The sequence below is a fragment of the Pieris brassicae genome, chromosome 6, assembly GCF_905147105.1.
Source record: "Pieris brassicae chromosome 6, ilPieBrab1.1, whole genome shotgun sequence".
In the NCBI taxonomy this organism is placed as follows: Eukaryota; Metazoa; Arthropoda; class Insecta; order Lepidoptera; family Pieridae; genus Pieris; species Pieris brassicae.
This window is the reverse complement of record NC_059670.1, coordinates 15,615,840-15,642,688: the sequence shown is the minus strand read 5'-3', so window position 1 is coordinate 15,642,688 and position 26,849 is coordinate 15,615,840. Positions and strand designations below refer to the sequence as shown.

The 26,849-nt window shown below is 33.0% G+C and overlaps 2 protein-coding genes across 5 annotated transcripts in view; both read right to left on the bottom strand.

The window, feature by feature from the left end:
• Positions 1-16,404, bottom strand: part of LOC123711149 (proton channel OtopLc-like) — a 50,202-nt gene extending 33,798 nt beyond the window's left edge. The window contains exons 1-2 of one of the 4 annotated variants that reach the window (XM_045663579.1): positions 16,178-16,404; positions 15,290-15,641 (exon numbers count right to left, since the gene is read on the bottom strand). In XM_045663579.1, the coding sequence (XP_045519535.1) occupies positions 15,290-15,510 (221 nt within the window). In that variant the 5' untranslated portion in view covers positions 15,511-15,641; positions 16,178-16,404. The other 3 variants (XM_045663580.1, XM_045663582.1, XM_045663581.1) reach the window with 3 other exon arrangements.
• Positions 16,405-20,668: 4,264 nt separating this feature from the next.
• LOC123710748 (vesicle-associated membrane protein 7) lies at positions 20,669-26,812 on the bottom strand. The gene is made up of 4 exons (XM_045662899.1): positions 26,372-26,812; positions 26,063-26,291; positions 24,205-24,272; positions 20,669-21,401 (listed from the first exon to the last, which is right to left on the bottom strand). The coding sequence occupies exons 1-4, from the start codon at positions 26,573-26,575 to the stop codon at positions 21,243-21,245; spliced, it is 660 nt and encodes a 219-aa protein (XP_045518855.1). The 5' UTR covers positions 26,576-26,812; the 3' UTR covers positions 20,669-21,242.
• Positions 26,813-26,849: the final 37 nt, after the last annotated feature.

Here is a 26,849-nt window from a genome sequence, read left to right as displayed (position 1 = left end):
AAATGATCAGGTTGTGTATTTAATTACCTAATTATTATATTTAAGTAACTAAACTGTTTAAAAATACCTTGCTGCAATTGTCCGTGTATAAAAAGCAATCCTGTTTAGGTAGGTTACATGCTTCTGAATTAGTAAATAAATTCCTGACCTACTAAAGGCGCCTCACTGTCTCCTTAATAATAAGGCATTCTTACAGTAATTACATAATAACAGTTAGCCTCGATAAATATCTTCTTTATAATGTTGAAAGAACTTTAATTATCATTACAACAAATGTCTTTTTTGTACAGGATAAACTTAATATATACCGACGAGATGCACGTCGCCATTAGACAGCCGTCCTAATTAAATTTATCAACACGCAATTCAAAGCATTAGTCTAGGAATTATTTGTGCTTGTATTATAATAATTGTCTATATGCACCGTCTTGCCTCAATGGATTTTTAAGTACTGCAGCGGAACCATAGACATTTTGTACTTGTAGGCACCTACTTGCCTATAAATATCAATGAACGTTTCATTCAAACAATTACTTGAAAATTGTTCTTTATGAAATATCCTCATGAATTCTTTGTTCGTTTTCAATAAGGGAGTAATAATATCAATGTTTCGATTTCCGCGACGTCGAGACACTTTATTACACGAATAAATATTTTTCCCTTGTCTTGTCTGGAAGTTTATTACTTTTGTTGGCACATTCTTAATGTTCCTCGAAAAAAAAAACAATCCATATTAAAGATAGACAGGCTCTATATCTGGTGACATATTTAGTAGTAAGTAGTGACAGCCTTATTGGTCATGTTCGAGTGCAGACCATTAGGTCTCGGGTTCCAACCCTAAATACTGAAGGATCTGAGGTATAGTGGTTTCGTTTTTAAATGTCCTCCTACGAAAGTTATTCACTGAAATAGATGCTTAAGGAGTAGTCTTGTAACATTCTGAACCAAAAAAGGGTAATTAAAACGAGAATCTAAAATCTTTAAAATGCCCCGATAGCATGTACAGCGTACAATAAGCTGCGTAGGCGTATGTCGAGTACCCGAGAGACATGAGTAGAGCTCTCCAGCCGCCAGCTTACAATGCATGAAAGTCTAACGGCTAAAACAAAGAAACCAGCTTAAACTTATATGTACTGTACTATTATATCAAAGAGAGACTTCTTTACAAATTGCTAATATTGAATTCTATATTACCAGCTTAGATCAATCATGTGATTGTTAAGGATCTAAGCTGGTATGTTTTTGATTTTTGTGATAACGTAAAAAATACGTGTATATCATAAATCTTTAAGACTTTATGGTGTACTTTTAAATGAATACATTCTACTCATCTCTATTATACAAAATGATTTATTTGTATGTGAAAGAGTTATAAAAACTGAGTGCTCACCCTCACATGGATCTTCGATTACTGTTATCTACCCTAACCACTATTTTCTCACGTGACCGCGATCTTATGCTCTCACATCTGGACTCCATTCATGAGGGAAATGATAAATCTTTTGAAATTGATTACAATTAAAAAACATTCTGGATCGCTTGATTTAAATATCTGGGTGGCCTTGGGGTCTTATAAACGAGTTTTTCAAAAGCCACTTGAAGCTTTACAAAAATTGTTTATAATATTTTCTCTGGCTTAGAGGAACTTCGGATATAAACGAGATATTATTACATTATTTACATAACGTGAAGTTTCGAGTGCTTTACAGCATAGAATTTGCTGACCACAGTAAACAAGAAGTTGTCCTACAAAGCATTATATATACATTATATTTAAATTTTATTTTTCTTAAAAGGCCGGCAATACATTTGCGAGCCTTCTAGCAGTGTGTGTCCATTGTCACTCGGAATAACTTAATATCAAGTGAGCCTCCTACCCATTTGCCCCGTTATGTTAAAATAACATAAACCTGTCTAAATCCTAATTAAATAGAATATTTTTATCTTTACTGAGCATAATTGTTTATACTACTACACTTTACTGTACTATAAATAGTCTTTTGTTAATATTGCATTTTACACATTAAGAAAACACTTTTTAAACGGATTTAAGCTATGTATTATTATAATTATTTACATAATTTTAAATTAAAATTTTTCCGACGTTTCGCGTGCTTTACAGCGTGCGTGGTCACGGTGACTAATTATAAGTTTATAATAATAATAATACATAGCTTCAATCCGTTTAAAAAGTGTTTTCTTAATGTACTATAAATTACAATATCATTATATGATGTTACCATAGCATACGTGCATATCATTAAGATATATGCTAATATGATAATTTCCATTTGGAATTTCATTTTGAAGTAATTCTCACGAGTTTTTACGTACGTCCCCTAATTACGTAAAGCGCCAGGTGTCCTGAAACATTCTTGAGCTCAACAGCGTAAAAGTAATTTGGAAGGAAAAGCATCCAAGGCTAGTTCATTAAACTGGCGCTTACTCAAATATCTTTAATAATTTCGGGAAACTAAGTTAATATTTCGTTCGTGCAATATTCCATCATATTTTCAACGGAATTTGGTTTAACTAGCCAGCCAGTTAGTATTAGGTTAAACTGAAGAGATATACTTCTCTAAATATATCTTACTTCTACAACGTAATAACAAATACAAAGAAAAAACATCAAAGGAATTAATAATATTAATATTTGTATTAAAATGTGAGCTGGTATTATTCTTAAAATCGTACTCTGTTTTATTTTTTATGTATGTAACGTCAAAGAATTAGAAGACCAAACTATGAATTAGTGATTCCAAATTTGAATTTTAGTCATTTTCCATGCATAGTTTAATGAAACTTTAATTAACAAAACAGGAACGCGAAGAGTCGGCGAAAATGTAGGTGACAAATCGTATTTAATGTATGCGGTTCTCTGGGAATGATGCGTCTGGTTACGGCTCCGATCGCTGCATAATTCAAAAAGTTGACTGCGAGACAGCTGACAACCGTAGATAAGAATTGATTTGCTAAGCCCGTTGATTCCAAGTACTGTTCAGCGAATAAAAGATGAGTGGCTTTTGAAGGTCTAAAACATTATTCACTGTGATTTTGAGAGCTGTTCCCTTTATTTAATACACTAGAGAAGTATTTTAGTAGGCTTTTAAACAGTGTTATGATAATGTAACAAGTGACAATCTGACCCTCAAGAAATTTTCTGTACAAATAATACTTCATTTTCGTTATGACAATTAAAATATTTCTTACATTACAAATAATATTTCGAGTGCCGCTACAACCCTATATTGGCCCCACATATCTGCATTTCTTAATTTTCCTTTATAGGCAAGTTTCTTCTATGATCACGTCAACAATATAAAACTCTCAATGTTTAACTTAAAATAAAAATGTGTTTTACATGTGGTAACACTTTTAAGTAAAAAAAAACATGTGACAGAGTTCCCTATTATCAGGTCTCAGTATCATCTCCAACTCTGCGTAAGATGTGATCAGGAGCCAATCCTTTAACCATTTCTTTTTTAAATTTTGAGCGGTGAGCGTCTAGATATTTGCAGCCTTATAAGTATTAATTGCGTACACAAAATACATTAGGGTAGAAAGTCGCACGCTAACTAATCGAATGCTTAAAACATAGGCTATAAATCTTTACACATGTAACACTGTCATCGCAATCCATCATCATATTACAACCATTACAGTGCCCAGTTCCGTTTATCACATCCGTACGTGACAGAATGAATGATAATTTTGCAGAATCACGGAGGTACTATAAATAGATGACTGTTTTAAATACAACCCATGTTTGATTTATGACGCGTGATAGCCCGATGAGTAAAATATTAGTGGTTGGGGCGTTAAGAGGGGAGATTCCTTTGGGGATGGAACAGATATATTATCAACAATTTTTCACGCTTTTGACATATTTCTCCTGTCTCGTCTTTGAAGCGGTTTAGCCGCTACTCAAAGTATTTGACCATTACTTATTTCATATATACATTATATGATGATAATGTAGGAGGGCACCAATTTAGTAAATATACTCTTGACTTATGCTATGTACGTAATTTGTTAAAAAAATTATTTAAACAAAGTTCATGAAGTGTAGCGGACAAGGCGTTGGATCGGTGCAAAATAACATTAGATATGATAATTTTAAATTCTGTAATAATGTAAAAATAAAGCAATAAACTTGAACATTTATGTTAGATCAACAAATTTCATTGCGATAACATGAAGATAGCAATAGATGCTTAAAACTTCGCAACAACAACACACTTCACTCGTAACGAAGTAAACCAATCCGGCTATGAATTTCCTGAAACTTTGAAAAGCAAAAGAATCACTTTATTTGTACGTTCACCCAAAAAGGAATAAGAAAAACATCGTCTTCTCCGTAATTTAAAATTCTGTTTATTTTTCCATTCTGAAGGTGACGGTAACGAGGTGTGACAGCCCCGTTACTCTATATTTTAAGCACTGAAACAGTTGCAACGACTTCTGTGATATAAAACCAAGATATAAAATACATTATTTTGTAGAAATAATAAGTGAGAAAACTACTTTACGTATACCGTACGTAAACGTTACCTTATATTCAGTACCGCGGTCGCAAAATATTCTACCACCGCGAGCTTCGTTCTTCGTTTATATATTTTTTTTATGAAACTTTTATTTCCGCGCAATGTTTGCATTTTTTACCCATAAAAAGCTTCCTCATAGTCCAGGGTAAAAAATAAATACTCGAATTGATCTAGCAGTCTCCGAGTTTTGACTTAGCAACATATTTTTCTTAGAAAAATAAATTCCTAGTATCTAATGGAAATGTTGTCTTTGTAAGTTGACATTCACACAAGAGGTTGAAACTTTAATATCCTTAGATATTAATTAGAGACGAACACACAATACTTGTGCAAGGATCTTAGATCAACATCGAAGCGTATGGGCGTAGAGCGAACTCAGTGAAAGCTAATGTGAAATGTAAATGAAACTTTAGCAGGCATCGTAATTATATATAATAGTGTAACTGCTTATTAGATTAACTCATATATCCTTATTATACAGTAAGTTATAAAAGCAAATGGTTTTAGTTATCTACACTAATGTTAAAGAGCTTTTTGATTGATTGTTTGCATTGAATAGGCACCAAAACAACACGACTGACATAAAAAATCTTTTACTATTAGAACCTTACGTTATCCCTGATGAACACAGGCTATAGAATATTTAAAAAAAAGTTATGTTTCTGTTTGGAAGTACGAATTATCCAAGGTGTGAAAAAGACCAATAAAAATTCCGAAATCGCATACGCTGGGAAAACTATTGTTAATGGAGCATAGTGATGTACTACAGTTTTATAGAAGACAAAAAATATTATAGAACTTCGTGCTACGACCCAATTAAGGAACCGCAGAAGTAATAAATTATATTTCGTAACTATAAAGGGATAACTTTAACCGGTAGTATAACCTGTCATTAATACGTTACGAAGTCTCACTGTGGTTAAAAATAAATTAAGTCGAAACGCTGAATTAGTACTAAATTACCAAGAAAGATATTCATATATTTTTTATTTATAAGTTAAAACTTCACAGTTATTACAAAATACATAAAAATGTTGTTCCATATAACTTGGTTAGATAACGAAATATAATAATATCTATGCATTGGTTTACTGTTAGGTCATGAAGGTACTATGAGGCTGATTTTTGGTGCCTAAAATCACAGCTTAGTACGACTATAATCGTCAACTCTCCTAAAAGGTTCTTTGTCATCAAAAAATACAACACACTTGCGAGTTCTATGACAATGTGAGTATCTATGGTATCACTTAATACACATGAGCCTCGTCCCCGTTTGTCCCGTTATATAAAAAATATATATATATATGTTCCCGAGAGCGTCACCTACATCTGTCATCCCATCCAGATCCCATCAAATTATAGTACAAAGTCGCAAACAGAAAATAATGAACACTGCTTTATGTTATAAGTACTGCGGGTACATTGTTTTGTTCCTTTAATTATAGTTTCCTTTACAGAGCTAATTTTTTGCGAATATAGGCAACGTATACAAAGCAGACGACCATAATATTCTTGAATGTATTTGGGGTAATTGTTTTATAGTGAAGCGGTCTGTGAATTAAAACGGCTTCTCTGAGCGAGTTAAATAAGAAGCCTTCTTGTTAGACTTATAAAACGTTTTTTTTTTTTTCAAGTAATTATCGTTTTCTATTAGTTATATCAAGAGCTTATAATCGCAGATATATAATTATTAATCTATTACTGTATAAAATTTAATGATTGTACGGAGGTACATAATACATATGATCGAAACATGTGTTGTAGTGTCTTCACTGATGATATTCTCGGTTTTATGCTCAGACTTTTGTAAAGCTGCCTGTCGGAAGCAGGTGTTGTAAAGAATTATTAACGTCATTTTAAGATATGTATATCATCATTATAGAACATATACTCACACACACATAACTCTCGGTTTCATTTATAAAATTAGCGTCTTAATTAGAATACTTTCTTCAAAGGACACGAGGCTTTATTAGAAAGAGAGAAGAAAATATTCAATAGCTAATTGGGTTAATGAAATAAGCGTATTTCTGCTAAATCATGGATGTCAGGTGTTTCATAATACACTTAATATCAAAGGTAAGTTACTGGCTTTACAGCTGGTTTACATAAATTCAACAAAAATTTAGACAATAAAATAACTGCTTAGTTTACATAAATTTGTGTAAATATAAACTATTATAAAAGTCCGTTTTTCTCTAAACAGACAGTTGGCAATAATGCTTTAACAAAGAAACGTTTAAAAATACATTTTATATTTTGACATAGTTGCCTTTTATGAATGCCCTGAATCCTTTCGAACATTGCTTCAGGACAATGGATTTGAAGCGGGGCGGAAAAAATTCAGGATGGTTAAATATAAACCTTTGCTTTAAAAATTTTAACCTACTTTCCTTTCATAAAATTACTTGCAGCTATTACTGCATTGCCACTTCAAACTTAGCACAAAAACGACTTAAAGTTCATACTTAAAAGGCTAATAAATTATTCATAATAACGTTGCAAATGTTACTGGTTTTTGTAATAATTGTAGCATGTTTTACTTGGTCTGTATTTTTTAAATAAATTTATAACATAGACGCGATACTATCTTTATGGAGTTGTGTAAGGACGTATCGTTAAGCGATATCTACCAGGCAAATGTTTTTGAAATAAATAAAGAAAAAATTATAGAGTACTTGAAATGAGAAGCAAATTTTCATAGACAACATTGGCATTGCAATATACTGTTTATCCTTAATATATCCAATATATTTATCAAGCGTAATACTAAAGCCTTTGAATAAGACAGGATAAGACATAACATTCGTTTGAAATTCAATATAAAAATTCGCAATTCCGCAATCCATGTTACGTTACAGACAGCTGACGTTGAGGCCTCCATTTTCACTGGCTCAAATTATAATTGGACATTCGAATTCGGAATGTCAAACTGAATTGAAGACAACTTTAATTATGCTCTACGCTGTGACAGGAAACGCATCGCAATTTAGGGACGTAACGTTTGCATATATTGTTATATGAAGACGTCTGTAACAATTCAAGTATATATGCATGACATGCTTCTTATTAAGCCAGCAGGAGTTCAAGTTAACACAATAAAGACTACTTCATCATCATTGTTTACGAGGCCGTCAACGTGACTTGGCACTAAGCTCTGGTAGCTTTAAAGATTAAAAATAAAATTAATAAACTTCAACTTCAACCTTTTTAGGTCTGGCCCTGAGGGCCATTTCTGAATCTGTTTTATAATCATTTGTCAATATTATAAACAAGTGAAGGCAGGTGATCAGACTCCTGTGCCTGACACATGCGGTCGACTTTTTTGGGTCTAAAGCAAGCCGGATTCCTCACGATGAATCTTTCACGAAAGAAAGTCCATTTTTGCACAGCTGGGGATGGAACGTACGACAAGCGGTAAAAATATTCTTGATAATGTAAATAGACACCCGAATCACACTAAGATGGATGTTGTTTGAAGATTTATCAGCGTAGATTAGTAGAGGTAGAGTTTAGTCTCAATCAAACATTGCTTACTAATGAAGTCTCATATGATCATATTGATGTTTCGATGCATGGTGTGATGTTAAAACTTAGGTACGGACGCTGCCAAGCCGTCTGGCGTGAAATTAGCGTCGCATGTCGCTTCAAGTGAGCGTACTCATGTGTGTTCCTGTTTCCGAATCGTGCTATAAACAGTCTGGGGGACTGCTCTAATCAACGGTGGAAGCAGACGGAATGATTGTAGAGATATATGAATAGAATGATGATAGCCGCTAAACCGCTACATAGGTAATGTTAGGTACATTACGAAAATGTTATATGAATATTAATTACTATTCTTAAAAATGATGTCGCTTTGAGAAACATAACAGCAACGGGCGTGCTAATAAATTATTACAGTAAGTGTACAGAGTAAATATTTCTTATTTATACAGACTCGATAACCACGTAAATTGTAAGTTAAGCCTGGCGTGTTTTTTCATTTAATGTAGTAGGAGGCAAATGGGCAGAAGGCTCACCTGATGTTAAGTGATAACGCCGCCCATGGACACTCACATTGCCAGATCGTTGCCGGCCTTTCAAGAATTGGTACGCTCTTTTCTTGAAGGACCCTAAGTCGAGTAGTTCGAAAATACTTCAGTGGGCTGCTGGTTCCACATAGTGGTGGTGCGCGGCAAAAACTGCCTTAGAAAGTGCTCAGTTGTGGAACGACGGACGTGGAGGGATGGTATATTGTATTATGTCTTGACGTCCGATAGAGAAACTCAGCTGCAGTATTAGACCGAACAACTCCTCTGAACGTTCTACATGGTAAATGCGGTAGAAGATGCAAAGTGACCCCACATCTCTACGTAACGCCAAGGGATCAAGCCGCACGAAAAGTGATTGGTCGTCGACGATTCAAATTGCTCTTCGTTGAATACGGTCAAGTGGAAGGAGCTGGTACTGGGGAGCTCCCGCCCAGAGGTGAGAACAGTATTCCATGTGGGGCCGAATTCGCGCTTTAGAGTTGCAAGCGGTGGCCCGGAGTGAAGTACCGAAGCTTTTTGAAGGCTAATTTCCCTTCAAAATAACCGCGAAACTGAACGTCATTCGATATGTCAACGCCCAGTTTTCAGAGGCTTTAAGAAGAGTGTCTTCGAGGAGGGGAGTAGCGACAAATAGAGATTTTTAGCGGAAAACGCGCAGACTTGTGTCTTCATGGTGTCAAATTGGACTAGATTTACTCCACTCCAGTCCGAGACTCCACGTAGAAGAGTTTCGACTGTCTCTAGACATTGCCCTAGTCACTTTATTACATACGAGACAAGCATTTTGATGTCTATTTCGTCATTAGTATTTTACGAACATTTTAACCGTGAATTCGAAATTCTATTTAATTAAATTTACTTAATTGGCCGTCGGCGCAATAAAATTCTAGTTGATGACACACAGTTTTTACGGCGAAACATTTTGTAAATAGTACGCAAATTAGTAAAAGTGGAAGCATTACTGGATGTGAGGGTATTCATTTAAATCACGATATAAACACGACCGTTTTTTAAAATTTAAAACTATTAATGATACTTCCAAACGCACTTAATTGTCTAGTTCAACTGTCAATAAACTCCGTAAAAAAATGTTGTTTATTCGTATCATTGACAGTTGCTAGGACGGTTCTACACCTTCCATTTTTCAAGATTACAACAGCTACACTAAAATAAATTTCTGCTGTTAAAATATGTTAGAGCTGTTCGCAATTTAATATGCTGTTATTAAATTATTATGATTTTACAATAAATCTATATGTTTCATATAAATAATCACATCTGCAAGTAGTAATATAGTTCCTCACAAATAAGGGCAACGCGTAAAATGAAACCACGTGAGGAACCAATCCTTTTTTACAAGGATATCAAAGCATCGATCGCAATCTGGATTGGAAATAATTTTGAATTATAGATCGAGTATAGAAAGCGGCAGTTAGTGAACATCATTACTCAAACCTTGGTTTTGAGTTGGGGACCCAAAACTGATCGTATTAATTCCAAAAAACAGATGCATAAATACGTATATTTTAGTAAAATAAAAACTTTGTCTATTAATTTAAAAAATATTTGCAACATTACCTTTATGTCTGAACGGAACATTCACTTAACAATATAATTGGTGCATTTATTTACATAAAATAATTGCAAGTTGCCTATCAATCGTAGTGTTAACTATCAACGATAATTACATCCCAGAGTGTCTGTTTGACGTTCTCATACTTGATTTTATGATAGCAATTTACATAATTCCAATAAAAAGTGACTAGATTGACAATCTCGTGTTAGCTATAAACACTTCCTTTATAACCCATACCATTTAAATAACACATCACGGAGAGACATAAAAAACTATTTGGTTGTAGAAATACGATAAAATAAGTGTTTTTAAACCGACGTACGAAAACATTTTTAGTTTTAGTTTGTTGGTCAACGCTAATAAGTAATTATTTGTTTTGATTTTTTTTTCCACAACATTTTAGTCAACTTACACACCAACTAACAAAAAATATACAAACCACAATCAATTGATCTCATAGGAAAGCTATTGTTGAAAATGGAGGTTAAATATAATATAAGTTTTGACTTAATAGTATATAATACTGTACAATGCGAAATGACTCAGTAATTAATTAATGTTAAACATACCATATAGTTACTTATACGTATATCAAGAGATTTTTATTAAATTGCCTCTGCATCGGTTATTCAGGGATCAAGGGACCGAACCCTTTACCTTTCTTTACCTTTAAATTCTAAACTCAAATAACTTTTTCAGACCAAAAATCTTGAATGAAGTGTTATTTCCCAGTTGTAGCTAAGTTAGAACTCATAACTATTTCTGACATCAACTTTACTCGTAAGGCTATACTTTAAAATTTCAGAAATAAGGGTTTTCACGTCCATTTAAGAACATATAATACACTTATACTACAGAGCTGTGAAATTCATTTAACGGACCCCCTGTAACGCGGCCTTATATAACTCGAGCTGGTTTTAGTGGGTATTGCGCACCCGTTCTCCGAATAGCAGAGATGCCATTTGCTCCATTGGTGTAGGTCGAGTCCCACATACTCCTGATACTTTCGGGTTCAGGAGATGCGTTTCCACCTTGGATATTAAAATGACCTAACAAATTCGTTTTTTAAAAGTGATATCAAACAAAAATTGTTTGTTTTACAAAATACAAAGATTATTATTAATATTTATATATATTTATTAATTATTATGTTTTGAGAAGTCAAGCAGCAGCACCTGGTATATCATAAGATTGTTATTGAGTTTTCATTCATTGCAATTTAAGTTAAACATAATAATGCGTATCGCCATATCGTAAACGATTTCTTCCGCTGTATTGTGTTGCATACTTATTTTCCGTTTCCGTAACTTACGTAAATACTTAATAAATAATATACCAAAATAAATAATGTGACTGAGCTCTGTATTCCAACATCTATCTCGAGTGAAAATCTCGAAAGATTTGTCTCCTACCTCATACAGAATATGGTTTGATAAAACAAAACAAGATTCAAGTTTTATTGACGTTCTAGAATTCGTATTCTTCTGTCATATTCTTCATTGCTGAAGGTCACAAGGTGCCTGCTGGCTTGCTAATGATATCTCTCCACTTTGTTCTGTCTATAGCTTCCCTTAGCGCTGCTGATACGAGGTGACCGTGAGAATCGTTACTTGGTTCGCAGTACAGACACACCAAAGGGTTGGCGTTCTGCCCCGCGGCCTTTTGACAACCAACTTGTAACCTAGACAAGTTGGTTGTCTGATCTGATTCCCTACGGGCGATATGACAAAAGTAAGTCAGAACTCTATACTATAGCGTGTTGTTTAGAGCCTTGTACGAACTCCGAGATGATCTAAGAATACGTTTATATGACGATTGATAATGAAACATTCAGAGGTTGGAGATTTTATATCTTTCAAACGTTAATGAAACATTACGCATTAGATAATACGATGGTTATTAATACGCAGACCGCACAAGATGTTCGTGAGATCGTGAGGTCGTGACAATGTGTCGACAGATGATAGGCAATTTGTGCTCATAGTCGGCATATATGAATTCAATTTTGTTTGAATACACTAATATGATGATAGCTTATAACTGTTTTTTTATAACAAAGGGCAAACGGGCAAGACCCTCACCTGAAGTTAAGTAATACCACCGCCCATAGACATTGCCAGAAGGTTTGCAAGTACGTAGCCGACTTTTTCAGAATTGGTACGGTCTTTTATTGAAGGACTCTTGAATTGGTTCGGAAATACTTTAGAAAATTATCTATACCAGTGGTACCTAATTGATACGGAAATACGGCTCAGAGGCTATTCCACAAAGTGGTGGTGCGCGGCACCGCGGTGCCTTTAAAAACTGTAGCTCTCCTAGTCTATGAAATCATTTATCGCGACATAGCATAGATTGTAATGTAAGGAAAACAATTTAACGTTGACCAGTGTACAAACAAATCATCCACTGAGACAGAATGGTCATATAAATATAAGATCATACACTAGAATTTCTATCCCTTGAAGAAGGAGATGCGCTCAGCCATATTCCATCATAAAAGGGCAATGATGAGGAGCGCAGGGCAAAACGTTAGAAATAAAGAAGAAATAACAGAAAAAGTAAGGCGCTAAGAAAATAAAAATAAAGATGTTGAAATATAAATTATACGCGACCAAGCGCGTGTATTGTTTGATAAAGTTCTGATATTCGCAGAATATAAAAGTTAAAACTTAAACAAAGTCTACCTTACTTTATGTAAGGTAGACTTTGTCAAAACAAACAATGATAACTGATTCACTGTTTCTAACAACGTCAGATTGCAAAAGTACGCAGTATTTCACCAAAGTCCACACCTTTTAAATCTTTAAACATACCATAACAATGAGCAGCGCAAATTATGTTTTATCCTGCCGGTCATTGAACTCTAGATCAATATAAATGAGGCCGTATAACTTTGAATACGCAATAAATCAAAGCCTGGAAATTTGCGACGTCATAATTGTTATCTATAGAGTTCGCTTCATTCATACTCTTATTCCTGAGAATGAACTTTTCAGCTCGTACAATTGCTCCTTTACAGACTTGGGATAAAAGGTGGATTAACGTCTCAAATCGTTAAGCCATAAAGCTAATTTTGGGTGTGATCTTTGTTTTATAGGTTTTACGGTAATTGTTAGGTATTAACATCGACGAGTAATAGTTAAAACTTGAAGCGTCGTACTCAGATTCATTGAGAGTTAACGATTGGTTTAATAATTATATGATATTTATTTGCAAGAGTACGGTACAAAAATAATGGTGGTACAGTCTAAACTTCGCATATTCTGCCACACATAATGGCGTGCAAATTTCTCTTTCTTAATTTAAAGGTTTTTAACATATAATCATTGTCAATTTTATATATTAGTTTATCACATTATTAAAATATAAATCATCAAATTAATACCAATTATAATGTTTTACCCTAATAATCATTAATAAAATCACAATATTTTTTTTCCAAAAGTAGCATATTATGCGCGATGTTTACAATTCTATTAGGATGATTTTTGAATGTTTTTGGTAAATTACACAAGTACAAAGACAAAAGTTATAGAAAAATCATCAACCGTTGCACCGTTTTTGCCTTATAAGTTACTCTTGTTAATACTGTTATTAATAAGTCGATAAAAAAGTTAACCTGATGTAAAATTCATAGGTAATTTCATACGCTTTAAAATATTACTAAAATTTAAGCAACTTCAGAGCAGATTACGTTCATAGCATAATAAAGGGTTCTTAATTTATACAGATTATGCAAAAGTTTACAATTATTTACTAGACAGACATAACAGTAGCGCGTAACCGTGAATGATAACCTAAATAAGTTCCATTCCCCATAAGGTTATCTGACCTACAGTTCCGTAGAAAGTCTTATCCGAGCGACCTGTCAGACGAGTGGTTGAGTGACACTGCTCTTGCGCCGATCAAAGTGCTATAACATAAAACATTGCGGTCTGCACGTTGCGGTTATATTGGCCATAATGGCACCTAGTATTACCGTTTTAGTATATAATTACACGCATTATCATGATTTTATAATAAAAAATTTAACGATGAGATGATTTTAACTAGAATGAGGGATAGGTTTTTTATATCTTAGTGTTCTTCAAACGTACAGTCTGATGAAAGTGTGCCCATTTTATAAAATGGAAGGATTTCAGGACATAGTTTTAGCCAACACATGATATGGTGAAACATTATTAATCAAATCCATTAATTATTAACAGTTCTATACGCTGATATGATTTTGTTATGGCGACAGAACAAGGACAAAGAAATTTACGAACACAACTATATATTTTAAATATAAGTACGAGTAGTCTGCGTACATTTATTTTTAAGAAATACTTTAATATAAACAATGTGCCTCACATTCATATCTCGCAGATCTCGCGAAATTACGACTTCATTTCGTTTTCATATGCAACTGCAGATTGTTATGACATATTTAGATCGCAGGGAGTTATGAATCTTTACGACGCGTTTTAAAGGAAACTTTTTGAGTTTGCTTCCACGTTCTAGATATAATGAGAATGTAATTATTAGAAATGACAAATGACTACTATAGTATACTATACATTAACACTCGAATAATCTATCATTTTAGGATGACAGCATGGCATACAATCGCCAAGGCTTAGGGCAAGGAGGTCGTGGATTCAAATGAAACAATACAATAGTTACAACAGTTTCAGTCGAGTAAGCCTATAAGACTTAAAAAGAATCGGACAAGGGTCCCAATATTAGACTATGGATTTACACATCAACATACCGAACCTAGAACATACTGCATCCTATATGTAAAGCGTTACTAATTAAGTACAAACAAACACGTCGCTCAATTCGTCTGCGATCGATTGGATTCGAGCAGTTTTGACAATGGAAGTCAACGTAATGATTTAAAATAAACTTTTCAAACTCCATTAAGCACTTATGAAACAAAACTATTCTCAGTGAGAAGTGGAATTTTTGTAATACTTTCCTAAAGGACTTCTGTTAACTTATGTGTCGTAGGCTAAAATTAGGCATTATAAAAACTTTATTAAGATATTGTTTTAAACATTATTGTTACTGTACTTATCACATGGTTGACTTAACATTATTGGCTAGATAAATAAGTACATAGGTATATATAGTTAAATTATTTTACTTACCATTGCGATAAATCCTTGTCTTCAAGCCCAGATGGAGTAGCGAGTGTGTCTGAATCGCCTTCAGTCCTTCCGCCCGGGTGTTCCGGAATTATCCTCTCAATAGTTGTCACTTCCTCAATATCCGAGTCGATCCCCTGAGCAAAGTCCATATAGAAGGACTCCCTGGAGTCACTTGACCCCCGTCGCAGCTTGAGCGACAGATCCGGCGAACTATCATCCATCTTTGTCACTTCTATTCAACTTCCATTCAAACAAAATCCATTAAAATACAGTCCGTTTCTTCACCTCTTTGTAATCCATTTTAAATTCGAATAGAACAGTCATTATCTCGTTAGCGTTAACCCATTTTAAGCTGTTTAAAACGTAAATTAATTTTAAATATGTATGGCGCCCATTTAAATTTAAGTTTGAAGCGTTAAACCAGATGCGTTTAAACAAAGTAGATAGTTAATCCAACAATAGTAATTTATCTGCGTTACAAAATGAATGTTTCGACGTAAAAAGGAACAATGACCTGTAAAAGTTCCCGGTTTAACCTTCCCCAAAATCGACACCGCTTCCTGCGACATTAAACAGGCCCGAGCACGCACTACAACGGATATTTTTTAATTAATACGTATCCAACTATGCAATGTTATATTGTAACTTCTATTCTAATACTATCAAGTTACCTCAATGTCACGAGACTAATAGGAATATTTTATCGGTAGAAGTATGAAGGCTACTTGCCAAAATCGAAGCCGTCAATCATATTGGTATTCGGCGCGATTCAAACGATTCATAAATATGTATCACAGACAACATTAACTATTTGTTATGGAAGATATATCGTTGAATCATGAATAAAATATTCATATTCATAATCGCATTTGTTTGATATTTAAATACCTGCTAACGTTAAATAAACGTAGAGAAAGTTCTTTCAATTATTTAAAAGAGAAATAATTAAATCATGCATCCATAGTCCGTCACTGATCCCTAGGGAACAACAATAATGCGATACAAACATTCGTTTACACACGAATAGGCCAGTTGCTATTCTAGGCACGCATCGCGTCTGCGTATTGACACGGAAAATATACACGTGGTTAACACTCGGAGCACAGCAAACGCCCTCTCGCGGCAAAGGACGGCGCGCGAGTGCCGGGAAGTGACCGAGAAGGGAGGGGCGCACCCTAACTCCCTAGCCACCGGGATCAATCTGACGCTACCCGGAAGTGAGCGGCCTGGGGTAGAATACCGTCGCTATTGCTTCCGATGAACTTGAATGAAATACTTGATTTCGCAACACGTCTGTATCCTTTCAGAACTTTTCAGACTCATTTCGTATTTGTAGTGTTAGAATCCAGAGCGTGTTTATATTCAAATTGATTTAAATTACTTTCAAAGATCATCAAGAATTATAGTGATTATCAGAATAAGTTAAATTACTTGAAAGCGGAAGTTGACTAACTTTATTGCTATAATTTTAATATATAGGTTGGGGAAAAAGTTTCTTCACATTTTTTAAGAAAATTCGCAACATTTTTTAATATAGTTTATTTACATTTAACTAAAGTATGTAGGTACCATTTTTTTCGATAACTCTTTGCCGTCTAGTAGGTAGGGACATGATCCCATTGCTATAGAAATTTTGGGGCTTCTAATCAAAATACCGCGACAATTGGTTTTGCCAGTCCTCTCGTGATTTTAACCTGACACTGCCTAAAGAATCATGAACAGACCGAAACAGGTGGAAATCTGAAGGTGCAAGGTCAGGACTATACGGCGGATGCATTAACACCTACCAGCCAATCTTTCTTAATTTTTGCTAAGTGGCTAAAGATGTGTGAGGTCCTGCGTTATCATGCTGAAAAACCCCTTTTGTTGATTAATTCCGGCCGCTTTCTCTCAACTTCTTGCTTTAATCTCATCAGTTGTTCGCAGTAGAGTTCATAATCGATGGTCCTACCTGGTGGTAACAGCTCATAATTATTAATGCAATTCCAATCCCACCACACACACAGCTTAACCTTGTTACGAGTTGACCCGGGTTTCGCCAGTCTGTGAAGCCAGACCGGCCTTTGACCATGACCTTTTTCGCACGTTCTTGTCGTACGTGATCTACTTTTCATCACCAGTTAGTTATCACCTTCTTCGAAAATGGTACGGTTTCATTACGTCGTAATAAAGAATCACAAAAGAGTACTCGGTTCATTAGGTTTCTTATATATCTCAAAGATCGAGCTTTTTTGTTTACCCAGTTTTTTTTCAAATGCGCCAAACCTGTTTTGTGGTCAATTACCAGTTCTTCAGCTACGTAACTACTGATATGCCAATCTTGCTCCACTTTTTCAAAAATGGCATCCATTTTATGCGACCAGAGCGACGTACATCTTTGACATCAAAATTTCCGGATTGTAAACGCTTAAACCAAATTTATGCTACTTTCGCAGACATTGCACTAGGTCCATAAACTTTGCAAATTTCTATCGCGGCTTACGTTGCACTTTTAAAGTAAAATTTTAAAATGTATCCAATTTCTTCATTAGATTCACTCTTGTCAGTACGAAAAATAAATAAAAATTACACATTTTCCTAATTTTGAATTTATCTTCTTTAACATTTAAACTTTTAATGATACCAAAACCAGCTTAATACAAATATAGCCACAGAGATTTTAATACAAGTTCATACATACTATAATGCGAATACTTTTTTCCCAACCTATTATTTAACCTATTTAATATATTGCTATATATAGACAAGGAAGGTTTTGCTTTAAGTTTAAAGCAAAAGTTCGGGAGTATAAAGGGGTTTTATTGAATAAAAAAATCCATTATAATAATCTACAAATTTATAACATAGTTTCTCAATCAATAAACAAATGTTTTACTTAAATATAAACATTATATCACAATACTCAAAAGTCTTTATAATTGGATGAATTTTACATAATATAATATATTGCTTTAACGATGCTTTTTATAATATTAATGATTACACTAGATATAACCTCCCTTGCATTTAAGAGAGCTTTAATTTCACGTTTAAGTAATGTAAAAATAATGGATAAGGTTACATATTATTTATTAGTGTAAGTATTCTCTGTAATCGAGAAGTTAGAAAAAAAACCGTTGAGGCATGAACGGAATTTTAAGGTAATTCAAATTTACAATTTAATGAATGACAAAAACGCAAGATGTGAAAGCAGGTGAATCTATTTAAATTTTTATTACAATAATACTATACGAAACATTCACGGTCCTATTCACAAAGTCCTTCAAAAAGTCAAATAGGTCTTGTAACATTCAACAAACATCCTTAAACTTTAAACCGATCAAAATAAACTCGGTGTTCAAAACGTTGTAACGCACTTCACATATCATTTGTATTTTGTCACCGTGTAAATTTACTTTAAAAAGCAAAAAGTTTAGGTTCTATAGGATTATCTATGCAGTTCTTAAGTTATACACAGAAAACCTGAACGAACGTCATTCAATGTCAACTGTCATAGTTGCCATGCGCAACACTGAATTAACCGTCTGTAGCCCAAAGCTGTTATGCTAGATTCAAAGTAAATAAACGTGACGCAAGAAACTATTTGAAGGGTTCATGAATAAGACCGTACATCTTAGACAAAAAAATATTTTTGTTTAATGATGAATTAATAATGACTTGTAATAACGTCAAATTTTGCACCTCCTCAAAATTTACACTATGCATATTTAATTTTGAGTAGCTGCTATTTGAGTGAGATTTAGGATTACACATAAACGATGTCATTATAATTGTATTATTTAATATTATACAAATAAATAACAATCATAAAATCTGCATTAATATACATATTAAAATGTTACAGTTTCTGTACATAGATTATATACGACGGGAAATACAATTATAAAATTAAGTCACGCAACAATTTTCCAAATCTTGAAGATTAGATTTAAAATTTTGCAAATATTGAATTGAATTGATTTGATTGATTCTAATATTGTCACTCAGAACTTTTAGCAGAAATATGGTGACGTGGTTCGCTAGAAGTTATGTAACTAGAAATGTTTTATCAACCATGTTTAAGAAGTCTTCCCTACCTACGAATATAATGGTTCGCCGAAAGTATTCAAAGGCACAGAAGACTGATAAGGAAATACAGTGCACACTGACAATGACACAATATAACATACGAACAAGTACACACACATGTTTTAATACACTTTTGATCGAGGGTTACCATGACAAAGATATAAAATTATCGCTTTGTAGAATTTTAAAGGGATTTTTTCTTCGCTAAAATCAAAAATTCTTTTGCAGTATTCGTTAATATATTTGTACGTAGCTTAGAGTAGACGGTTAAAAATAGCGATTGTAGAAAGAGATAGTGGTTAAGAATTAGTTAAGAAAATATTATAAAGTCAATGTTAAACGAATTTTTTTGTTATCAAGTGTCTGCTGTTGATTGGGTTAACGTTAAATATTCATTTAAACAATCCTTCCAAACCTTTACAAATCCAATTACATTTATTTCTAAACAATTACAAGTTTGCCACAACGCTATTAAAATTTTGTCAAATCGGCACTGTGTTAGACTACCTTCTCCACGGCATAATGTCAAAGGTAAATGCGATGGAGTAATCCTGATGCATACCACAATCACTATTGGCAATTAAGTTTTTTTTTGTTAGTTTTGTAACAGTGTGTAGTTTTGTGTAGTGGACTTTACAAAGCACAAATATTTAAAACATGCATCAGTCTTGTGTTATCATGGTAACCGCTTTTAAAAGTCTTTTAAAAGTCTTTAATAATTATTTAAATGTTATATGAAATTAACATATCCTTTTAAATAATTCTTAACCGATATAAACACGATTTCATTAGGTTGCCGATACGCTCAAGTTAAAGCAACAATCTGTGACTACGATTGCAGAAAAACTATGTGTAATAATTTCGTGTTTATATAGTTTAATTATTTATGTGTATTACTGGCAAACAAAAGACAAATGTCTCTTAACAATAAAAAATGCTCACAAAAATCACTCTGGTCTTATGATTGTTTTAAAATATATCGTATTATGTCCTTGAGCATAATATCTGATTGAATTAACGAAACCGGTTCATAATATCCAAAATGCCAATTCGATAACATACATTAAACCGATTGCACTGTTTTAACTTAACCGTCTCTTTTGATCATAGGGTAAGGGAGCGTTCAAGTATTACGTAACGAATTTGGGGGGGGGGGGTCCTCTTGTAAAACGTTACGATGCGGGGCGGGGATTGAATTGCGCGTAATTCATAATATTATTTTCAACTTTTCAGTACTTTCCACCACATAATGGTAAGTTTTAGGTATAAAGAGTCACTGGGGGTGTTCACGAAACGTTTAACTATTGGATACAGAAAATGTTACGGTGCGTTTCATGGGGGGGAGGGGCAAGAATCTCCAAAAATTGCGTGACGTAAACTTGAACGATCCCTAAACACAATTTGACAGAAAGAGACGAGAGACTGTTAATATAACTGATTTTTACGGGCGTTTTAATAAACATTCGTATATTTACTCGATCAATTAATACTTAGAAATATTTCAAGCTCGTAAAATACTATTCATAATACGGAGACCTGTTTAGATATTTTATATTCTGACGTGTTTTTAGTCCATTTACAACGGAAATAATACATACTCAAATTGTTGCGTAACCATTTATTAACAGTTAAATTATTTTTTCGTAAATTATCTGTTATGGAAATTTATATAGCAATTAGTTTTTCCGTTTTACTGTATATTATTTACGAGCAATAAACTTTTAAATGTGTTCTGACACTTCATCTTTTTAACTGTTGCAATACAGACTATCTACACCGAGCTGTCAAACTCATTCTGACAATGTCGAATGGACAAGGAGATTCGGTTATTGTCAATAGTGATTACTATCGAGTAAATCTACGAATGGTATGTATAAAATATCGCCTAACCAACGCAGGTCTGCCACGCCAAACCTCCACAAGCCATGGCGCCAATCAAGTAAATAGCGAACCCAAATATAACAGCCATTATGACATACATTTTAACATTCTTCCAAAACAGAGATCGCTGGAGTGTTCTCGCTGATGTTCTGTAGGACACCGACTGGAAAGAAATATTGTATTATTAATATAAAAAATAATTGAGAAATGTTTGCTAAGACTAGCCGCATATAAATACTTATTTCATCGTTTAAACAGCCGTTTCTTTTGAGGTCTGTTTCATGATGATCTGTCAATCTAATAGGCAAGTAGGTGATCAGCCTCCGTTCTTGACACACACCGTCAAATTTTGTGGTGTACGGCGAGTCGGTTTTCCCACGATGTTTTCCTTCCCCGTTTGTGCGAATGTTCAACGCACACATAGAATGAAAGTCCATTGGTGTATAGCCGGGGATCGAACCTACGACCTCAGGGATGAGAGTCGCACATTGAAGCCACTAGGCCAACACTGCTCTAAGCCGTAATATATCGGGAAATAAAAACATCTTTAGTAGTCAAAATATACTTATATTTAGTTTCAAGAATTATAATTGTTAGGAAATTGAAAGCACAAAACTCTAGTATATTGCATAATATTGACAGTTCATAGACACAGTAAAAATTGCACGTACACAAAGTTTACAAACATTTTGTAAGAAACCTACTGACGAAGTGTTTAATCGTCTTCTCATCGTCTCAAGAAAAAAACGTACCAATTCTTAAGACGTCTGCAAAGCGTTCACTTAACATCAGGTGAAGATTAAGTTTCTATTTAAGAAAAGACCCTACGCCCTTGTAGTAAATGTATTTAACAGCATTATTTTTTCTGCGTTCATGTGTATATGTTACCCATGAATAAATAATATTTCACCATACAACTGCGTCATATGAGACGTCTATATGTGTTAAAACGTGAACTATTTTGTAAGTGAAACCATACAAGATTGTTATCGCAATCAGGTTATGTAGAATTGACATAACGAGAAAATATATATTTTACATAACAAGACCGGCAACAGCTACAGAAATATTATTATGAATTAAATTAAAAACATACACTGACATGTAACTCGAATCAAACGTTTGAACGATATAGCTAATTTTAAACGGGATTTCGTTAGGCATTCATCAATTCATGTCAAATAGTTAACTTGCTCTGATTAATTTAACACATAGATCTTAGAAAGTTTAAAACATTAATCCTTTTCATCATAAAGTATTCATTTGTCTGCTTTCATCATAACGTAAACACAATTTGACGGACGACGAAAAAGACGAAATTCCAGATAAGAGTACAATTAGATTGATTTAGATTTTTAAAATAATGCATTTTATAATTAAATCGCTTAATTATGTGATTTCACAAACGATTGTTAATAGTAAAATTTATTATATTTATATTATATACAAATATGTCCACTTTCACGCGCAGAGATCAATTGCCTTGAAATTGCGATGATATAAAACGAATAAATATAATTTAAATTACCATTTTGGTAAACAATTCAAGGTACTAAATAAAGTTTGTTCATAAAAATAAATAAAAATCAATTATTTCTATGGCATGGTGAGTGATTTTGTAAACACAGTGTAAACTCTATATAACGACACTGAAGGGATTGTGTATTTTATGGCGTTATATGACGTATAGATAATCCATGATTCTTCTTATTAGTCACGGTCAACAACAGTCTACGTGCAAGCAATCCCAATTTGTAAACAAAATAACGAATTTCTTAGAAAGTTCGTATGCATGATATGACGAAAGAACGTACACAGCTGCGCAGTTTTTACTAATTTACGACAACAAATGAGTGATAATAAGTACTTTATCACTCAATTGTTGTCTGGATGTAATACTATGTAGAGTGTATCATTGTATGGAAGACAAGCTAAACCAACCAAAGCCAATTGATTTTGACGCTTTAGGAAGTTCGTTGTTAAATCGAAAGACGTTACATGGAGGTTACAGTCAACTACAATTTACAACTACCTCTAAATAAAATATTATTTATTCACAATCGGTAAACCTAACCATGTAAGTCCTTACTTTAATATCTTTCTTCTTCTATCCAACACGTCACTAATAATTGCAACGTGTCGTAATTTTCCCATAGTAATAGTTGTATTTTAATAGAACAGCTGTTACCCGGACGTAAGGCTTTTGAGGACACGTTTTTAGAACCACGGTTCGATTTTGACGTCACATGGGAACGTAATTATTAAACAAATTCATAACCTTGTATTATGTCATTCACACAATAATAAATACAATCGATAAAAAGAAAAAGTATTCATTATTATACTGCGATGACGAAAAATATATATTCTGCGTATAAATAATGAAGTACTACTGAGCTTTAAATCTTTTTTAATCAACTTTTGTTTCAAAATACATATTTTATTAATACTTTTGACATTTGATTAATGTTAGTGCGTGTTAAGTCATGCGAGTAGCCGATTTTGTTTCCTCTCAAGTGTACATTTCTACGTCTATTTAATTAATTAAAATTTAAGACTAACTTACTACAGTTGATTTTCTTCTATTGAATTATTGTTTTATCGGGGATCTAATCGAAGAACTCTTGATAGCATCTGTTAACCACTAAACAAAGGTCTTACTTTCTACAAATTTAAAACAGCATTAAAAACTAAACGGCACTGAAAAAGGAAAAGACTTCCTAAGAACTTTTTCACTATTTTTTCAATAAATATTAAATATTACCTTACTTATATAATTAATTTTCTTCGAATCAGTCGTTAGTCAGATATAAGAAATTTCGATTTTTCTTTACGGTACGAGAATTTTTTTTGCGCATCCCAAACCAACCAGGCTTTTAAGAATCGCATTCTAAATAATGAGACTAACACAAATTATAGAATATATTCAATAAATAGTGACTAAATTTATTAACGCATTTACTTACATTTGTTGCCAAATTATCTGCCTTATTCAGAAGAAGCTCCAATTTTTCACCTCGCATCGCCATGCTATCTGTAATCGATTTTTTTATTTAAATTAAAATAACAATTAAAATATTTGTACAATTGTATACATTAACCGATGTATATTCTTTAAAATAATATTTTAATTTTGGCTAAATTACAACACATGTAGAATATGTTTAAATAATAAAAGTAAAATGGCTATTGGATTATTTAGAATAAACCTAAGGTTTTATCCAGATTAAGGAAATTACAAGACTTTGTAGTAATTAACTCAATTAGCAGTAGTAGGTTAAATAAGTGGAGCACAATAAATAGCCTCCTTTTTGTGTATGAGAAACCTACCTATAACACCAAATACTAAAAAGCCACAAAGCATGGAAACATACTATTTGTGGCGCTGGTTATAATCTGAAAATTACTTATTGTAAACCCCTTTGTAGCCACCAGTAACGGTTTTATAATTGATTAATTTTTCTTTTACTAAAAAAAAACATGGTATAGAGGAAGTCTACCACTATGGCCCTGTGTAGCTATAATAAAAGTTTGATTATATCTGTAGCTGGTAATGAAACATTGTTAAGTCTTATATTAATGTTAACACATAATATTGTTTATGGTCCTTTTGAAATTCGGGAACAAGACGAAAAGGTCACTTATAGTTAAGTATTTGTATATTCATAGTACATATTTCAAGTATTTTTGTAAAAATTATATATTGAATGTAGATACATATTATATATAATTAAGATCATATTAAACTTTACATTGAGAATTAATCATATGAAAATTGATGATACATAATCAAAGGCAGAAACGGTTAGTTAAGCAGGAATAATTTAGATGTTTCTACATGATATATGCGAGAAAATCAATGTTATGATTTCAATACTAATCTTGTTGTTAATATAATAGTAACCTACATTTTTTATACAATTTTGTGTTAATTAATTGTGACCAAATAATGGAGCAAAAAAGTGACACATTTCTGTGTCTTATTTTTACTTGCTTTTATTCATGTGGGGCCAAAACACTATATAATGTATGTTACCTTTTAACATACAGAGCCACATAATTTAATATTTATAATAGTATATTATTGGAAATACCTTAATGTAACATTGACATTAGTAAATACACTAGCAATAAAAGCAACCACTAACATAACCGTTATATTGATTCTAACATTTTATTGAATATACTAGTTTAGTTTAAAATATGTTTCACATTGAGCAAACAGTAAATATGTAACATGCTAAGAAAGTAAATATGTAACATGCTAAGAAAGTAAATATGGACACCATTAAATAATGTGTACAATTAATGCTCAAAGCATTTATATCAAGTTATCATTTATTAAACAGTGTGTACTATAGTGAATCATTTAGTACATTATTAACTATGTATAGATCATTGACATATTGAGGTATTGATAGTGTACAGAAATCATAATGATAAAAAGAGATAAGGGGTCATAAATAAAAACAGTATAATACAGAAAACAAATAGTAAATTAAACATAAATCACAAAATAGATAAATTTTATATTTCTAATTACTACAAGTTAAATAAAACCATTTTTCAAACATAGTTTAGAGGTATGATAATTTTATTAGGTAATGTAGTATAGTATTATTTGGTTTAAGTATTCAAATATGGTGTGCATTTTAAATGTTTTGACCAATTAGATTATTTATTTTGCTATAAGTAAGTTCTAATCAAATAATATAAAATCGTAACTGCATATGGAACGGCATCTGGTTGATTAAAATACTCCCAGTTTTACTGTGCTGTAGAATTGTAAATTTCGAACACAACACAACTTAATAGTTAACTCACCAATATTTTTAACCATGATGTTTTTTAATTCATCTAGTTCACCATGGACTCTTGATATTGTTTCCAGGTCTTTAGATTCACTGTAATGTTTCATTTCTGTGGCCAGTACTCTCGCAAATTCACTATTCATTGCATATGGAATGGCGGTTTGAGCTGTATCTCCAAATACCGTTGTAAATCTTCTTTTAATTTCATTGAGAAAGAGGAAAGCCCTCGACCTTTGAAATTTCTAAAAGAAAATACGACACTTATTAATAAAGTTTTCATAGGACCACTGAAACTGAAACAATATATAATATGCATACTCACATCATCAGTAATGCAAAAATAAACTAATTTATTCTCTGCAATGTAGTGAAACAGATAGTTCCCGTGAGAGTAGGTAAGTTTGTCGTCGTGTGGAGGAATTTTGGATAATATTTGCTCTGTTACTTCAGTAAAATTTCCAGCACATGTAGCATATTTAGCCAGAACAACTGTGCCTCTGGCAACTACACTGAATAATATAGGCATCTTTAAAATTTCACTTATAATATCCAATAACAATGGACACAAAGGAAGTCAACCGCAAAAACACGTAGACTGTAGAGCAGTAGCGGGCTCAGTTAGCGCTAACAGAAGCAGCTATGAAAAATACCGTAACTTGTTAGAGTTTTCGCAATTACAGAATTACGCCTTTAACACCATAAATATTAATTTAACCAGAGCACTCAACACCACACCGTCACATTTCACAATATTCACAGATTTTATAAAATCAGGAACAATAAACAATTTACTTTTCAGA

What these genes read in the sequence shown, in the direction of transcription:
- LOC123710748 (XM_045662899.1), bottom strand. Translation starts at nt 26,575, where the DNA reads ATGCCTATATTATTCAGTGTAGTTGCCAGAGGCACAGTTGTTCTGGCT. An exon ending in ATTTTTGCATTACTGATGAT is followed by an intron (nt 26,292 to 26,371) that starts GTGAGTATGCAT and finishes ATTTTCTTTTAG; the next exon opens with AAATTTCAAAGGTCGAGGGC. An exon ending in CATCATGGTTAAAAATATTG is followed by an intron (nt 24,273 to 26,062) that starts GTGAGTTAACTA and finishes AATCGATTACAG; the next exon opens with ATAGCATGGCGATGCGAGGT.